Raw genomic sequence first — 4,798 nt, forward strand, 5'->3', positions numbered from 1 at the left:
CTTTGTGAAGAGAAGAGAAACTCAAACATATATATAACCAATTATATTACTGTGTCGCACCGAAGTGAGATACATCAACAAATTGGACTTATTACTGAGATTAACTTCTTATGTCCATCATGTTGGTCAATATGTTTGTGATTTACACCTCACACGATAAATTGGAATGAGCCGACATTGTCCAACCCAAATGTTAGAGATCCGTAAAAAAAGTAATCATTCCTTTATAAAAATCATAGAAATTTTGTATAGAACTACTAAACGATTACATTTTTATAAGATAAAGGATATATTTAATTATTTAATTATTAAATTTCTATAACTTTTTTTAATATAATAATTTTCGTGTTATTATTCTTAATCAATCTGCCAGAGATGATTTTGATTTGCAAAAGCCAAAAAGATACGGAAAAAAAATATAAACTAGACCCCTACCCCCACACCCACCCCCACCTCGGTCGCCATATGGCTTAATTGAAGCGATTCCCAGCTGTTAATCATCTCACCCTGTCTTCTTAATTCACTCTTCCACTTCCATCAACAAGATCTGGTTTTTCTTTATCATAAACAGTGAGTCAACAGATACGCCTATCTTCTGAATTCTCTCCTACTCATCAAACATTCCCAATTTCATCAAAAACAACAAGCTCTCAAAGATCCGAACCAGATTCATCGGTAAAATTTCCCATCCTTTAACATTCTTCAACTTCAGAACCACATTCTAAGCTTCTCTGTTCTGCTTAATTATGTTCTTTCTGTAGTTTTATTGATTTTCATCCAAGTTCTTCGTAATTGGCATCTGGATCCTGTTATTTTACTTCAATTCGAACAGAGGTTGTTGAATTATGGATGTTATTTGTTTGATTTCTTGAAGTTCGTTATCATTTCTCATTTGGGTATTGCATAATCTTCCCGATCCAAGCTTTAGGAATTGTATAATTTGTTGAATTTTTGATGGAATTTTCTAATCCAGATTGGTGGGATATTCGTCATCTTAGATTTTCATAAAATTACAAGTTTAATCCTGCGATTCATCAATTTTTATGCCGATTATGTACATGGTGTAAGTTGTTGCAGATTTAGAGCAACACATTCAGATAAGATGAGAAATAGAATTTTTGTACTATGTCCACTGTCGGTTTGACTTTTTAAAGTCAATGAAACGATAATTTGTAACTCGAAATTGACATGAAAGAGTTTGAATTTTCTAAAATCTTGATAAGTTTATAAAACCTATACAAAGTAGAACAAATATCGGTGTCAAATTCACGATGCAGATCCACTTTTTGGATTTGAGTAGTTAAAATGTCAAAGACTCAAAGTTCATATCTTATTTTGAAATGGAAAAAAAGGTGAATTTGAGTTGAAAAACAGGCTAATTTGGGGAATGATTCAGTAATGGGGAGGAAAGGGAGCTGGTTATCTTCGATTAAAAAGACGTTGAGTCCAATCTCCAAAGAAAAGAAAATCCAGGTTCTTTACGAGCATAATCTGTTTCAATTATTTGTTTAATTCATCGTTAATTTACGATAATTTGTATTTCAACACCAGAAATCAGAGAGGAGAGCGTTTGTGGAGGAAAATCCTTCAGTACCCGATGCTTCAATTGTTGAAAACGCCGGTGGTTCTTATGATCCTCCACCGGAAGATGTGATTCCGATTGAGGTGGAGGCTGAGCCACCAATAACCGCCGACACAACAGCAGCGGCAGCCACCAGTAGTCGGTATGCCGGGAAATCAAGGGAGGAAGCGGCTGCTATCAGGATTCAAACCGCTTTCCGTGGTTACTTGGTATTTACTTGTTGAATCAAATCGCTCATTTGTGATATGACTGATAAGTGATACTGATATCAATCAATCAAAAACATGAAAACATTTGATCGATTTTAGATTTCTTTTTCGTGATTTACAGGCGAGAAGGGCGTTGTGGGCTTTACGAGGGCTTGTTAGATTGAAAACAGTGGTTGAAGGACCTGGTGTCAATCGGCAAACCGCTAACACACTCAAATGCACACAAAATGCAAATCACTTGCAGTCGCAGATCAATTCTCGGAGGATCAGAATGTCGGAGAATCAAGCTCTTCAGAGACAAATCCTCCGAGCTAAAGAACTCGCTAATTTGCAGGTTAGCTTCCATGGATTCCGGTCACTACTAACGGTTTACGTATGTTCGCATCTGTCATAACTGGATCTAACTATCGAAACAGAATGGAGATGATTGGAACGATAGCGTCCAATCTAAAGAAGAAATGGAAGCTAAGCTCTTGAGCAGATACGAAGCTACCATGCGAAGAGAAAGAGCCATGGCTTATTCGTTTTCTCATCAGGTAAAGATTCATGTGTAAAGTTTAGTTTTTTCGGCAAATAATTTGAGCTGTTTGGGGGTTCTATTGAAACAGCAACCATGGAAGAAATCATCAGCTACGACAAACATGCTTTTCATGGATCCGACGAATCCTCAATGGGGTTGGAGCTGGTCGGAGAGATACATGGCTGGGCGGCCGGCGGAGGCACAAGGAGGAGAGAAAGATCCCGGAAACAATGCCAAAAGTGGAATCAACATTACTGGAACCGAAATTGCAAAATCCTACGCTCGTCATCAGCTCAACTCCGCCCCTTCAACTCCTAGGTCAAAATCCGGTGGTGGTCCGGTAGCATCACGAAAACCCAAGCCTGGTCCTAGCCCTAGCCCTAGAGTTCCGATTACAGAGGCCAACGAAGACGATGACTCAAAAAGCGTTGTTAGTGTTCAATCCGAGAAGAATCGAAGGCATAGCGTCGGAGGTTTGGCCGGTTCTCCGGCTGCCGGTAAACGTATGGTGGCTGGAAGTGGTAAGTCGGGAAAAGGGAAATCGCGGGTACAGGGGCTGTCGGAGAACGGTGGTGGGAGGATGACGGTGGGTGCGAAGAAAGAGCTTTCTTTTTCGGGTTCGCCGGCGAAGCCCAGGCGGCATTCTGGGCCACCGAAGGTTGAAACCGCCGTGGAGTGATTGATTTATTGTTTTCCAAAGCGATACGATGTGTTTATATTAAAGAAAGAGGTCGGAAACAATCGACAATACTTTTAAACGTACAATTTGGAGGTGAAAATATGTTTTTTATATGTATTATAAATCATTATTTATTTTATTTAATTATTGTGTGAAATATACTATATGCTACGCTTCTTTAGGTTATTTATTTAATTGCTGTAATAAACTTTTGTATGACTTTTTACATGTCAGACGGACATCATGACGAATCTAGAATAAAAAAAAGGCATTAATTTTTTCTATAGAAAACTTTCTATACCAATTTAAGATTTTATTGGTAAGATAAGTGCTAAATTTTTTCTAAGATAAATCACAAACATTGGTCTATAAAGATTATAGATAAATTAGAAAAGTTGGATAGATGTTATACGTACCTTATTTATACATAGCCTCGTTATTGTTTAAAAGCATTTAATTTTAGTTTTTAACAAAAAAAAAAAAATCGATTAAAACAAAAAGTTTGGTTTGTGATTACAAATATTTTGCTTTTATTTAGACAAAAAGCTTTAAATCTAAAAGCTATTTTATTTGCATTTAAGAAAAAAGCTATTGAGCTTTTCTAATTAATTTCAATAAATGTCCTTAGAAATATATTTATACATAATTTTTTAGTAAACATTTTATGTAATTTTATATATTTCAACAACTTCCAGTTATTTTTGTAAAACATTCATATAGTAAATAAAATATTCAGTTACCTTTACTAATTAATTTTGCCAAAGATGTTCGTAGATTTAAACCACCATGTGAAACTGAATTCAATATTGAGACGTTTAAAGTAAAAAAAGAAAAAGGAACTAAAATAATATTGTTTCAAATTATTATTATTACTAATGCCGACTTTTAAATAACCGTCTCTTCAATTTCAGTCATTCAATCTTTTTTCAGAAGCTATCCTCACAGCATAAACTCGGTATTTACCGTTTTCCATAGCATTTCTTCACCCCCCCCCCCCCCCCCACACACACACATTTTGCATAATCGACGATTGTCCCCTCTCACAACTATTCAATCGGTTTCTCAATCTCCTCATAGTTTTTTGGCTCGCACAATAGCTACCGGGCGGTTCCCTATCAACATGTGTTTTCTCCGACTTCATTACCCACAACATCCTCCTATTTCAATCCGCGATTACTAATTTCTCGTTCCATTAACTCCCCACTCCCCATTTCATCTAGATAATCATCGGTTTCAGTCTGCATCTCCTCCACTTCAACAATTTCTCCATCAAGAGCCAATTTATTTGCCTCATGATCTATAGCCATTAGCGACACCATTAAATTGGAATCCCTAGTTGATATGATCATAGAAATACCTAAATCAAAGATTCATCTCATCTGCTTCTTCTTATTCTTCCTACTTCAATCCTTTCATTGCTCATGTGATCAACGATCGACCAAAAATCAACTAAACAGATGGATGTTGAAGAACATCCATCCCAGGTAATTTTCTATAGTGGTGATTCATATTCTTTGATTTCTGATTATTAGTCTTCATTTATACATGATTTGTATAGATTGTTTTATTCTCCCCTGATGTATGCAATTATTGTTATAAAACTTCCATTTTTTAATTTGCATAGAATTTACCTTTCTTGTCCTTATAACTTTTTCATTCGGTGTTGAATATTGCCTAGTTGTAGAATTTGGAGAATCCGATTGCAAAGGAACTACGTATCGACCAAGTTCTTGATAAAGGACCCATGGGCCAGCAAGGTATTTTACTTTTGTTTCATGACATTCTTCAATATAAGTCTTTTTTGTAAA

General features: G+C 36.1%; 1 protein-coding gene across 3 annotated transcripts; it reads left to right on the plus strand.

Annotated features, from left to right (window-relative positions):
* Positions 1 to 448: 448 nt before the first annotated feature.
* Positions 449 to 3,154, plus strand: LOC145058015 (protein IQ-DOMAIN 2-like). 3 transcript variants are annotated; one of them, XM_079005933.1, is made up of 6 exons: positions 449 to 675; positions 1,353 to 1,473; positions 1,552 to 1,791; positions 1,913 to 2,125; positions 2,208 to 2,327; positions 2,400 to 3,154. In XM_079005933.1, the coding sequence occupies exons 2-6, from the start codon at positions 1,399 to 1,401 to the stop codon at positions 2,988 to 2,990; spliced, it is 1,239 nt and encodes a 412-aa protein (XP_078862059.1). In that variant the 5' UTR covers positions 449 to 675; positions 1,353 to 1,398; the 3' UTR covers positions 2,991 to 3,154. The 3 variants fall into 3 exon arrangements, with proteins under 3 accessions (XP_078862059.1, XP_078862058.1, XP_078862060.1); XM_079005932.1 differs by having other exon boundaries at positions 1,375 to 1,473; XM_079005934.1 differs by having other exon boundaries at positions 1,397 to 1,473.
* Positions 3,155 to 4,798: the final 1,644 nt, after the last annotated feature.

The sequence above is a fragment of the Lactuca serriola genome, chromosome 6 (genome assembly GCF_051521515.1).
Source record: "Lactuca serriola cultivar US96UC23 chromosome 6, Lser_US96UC23_V15, whole genome shotgun sequence".
NCBI classification, from domain to species: Eukaryota; Viridiplantae; Streptophyta; class Magnoliopsida; order Asterales; family Asteraceae; genus Lactuca; species Lactuca serriola.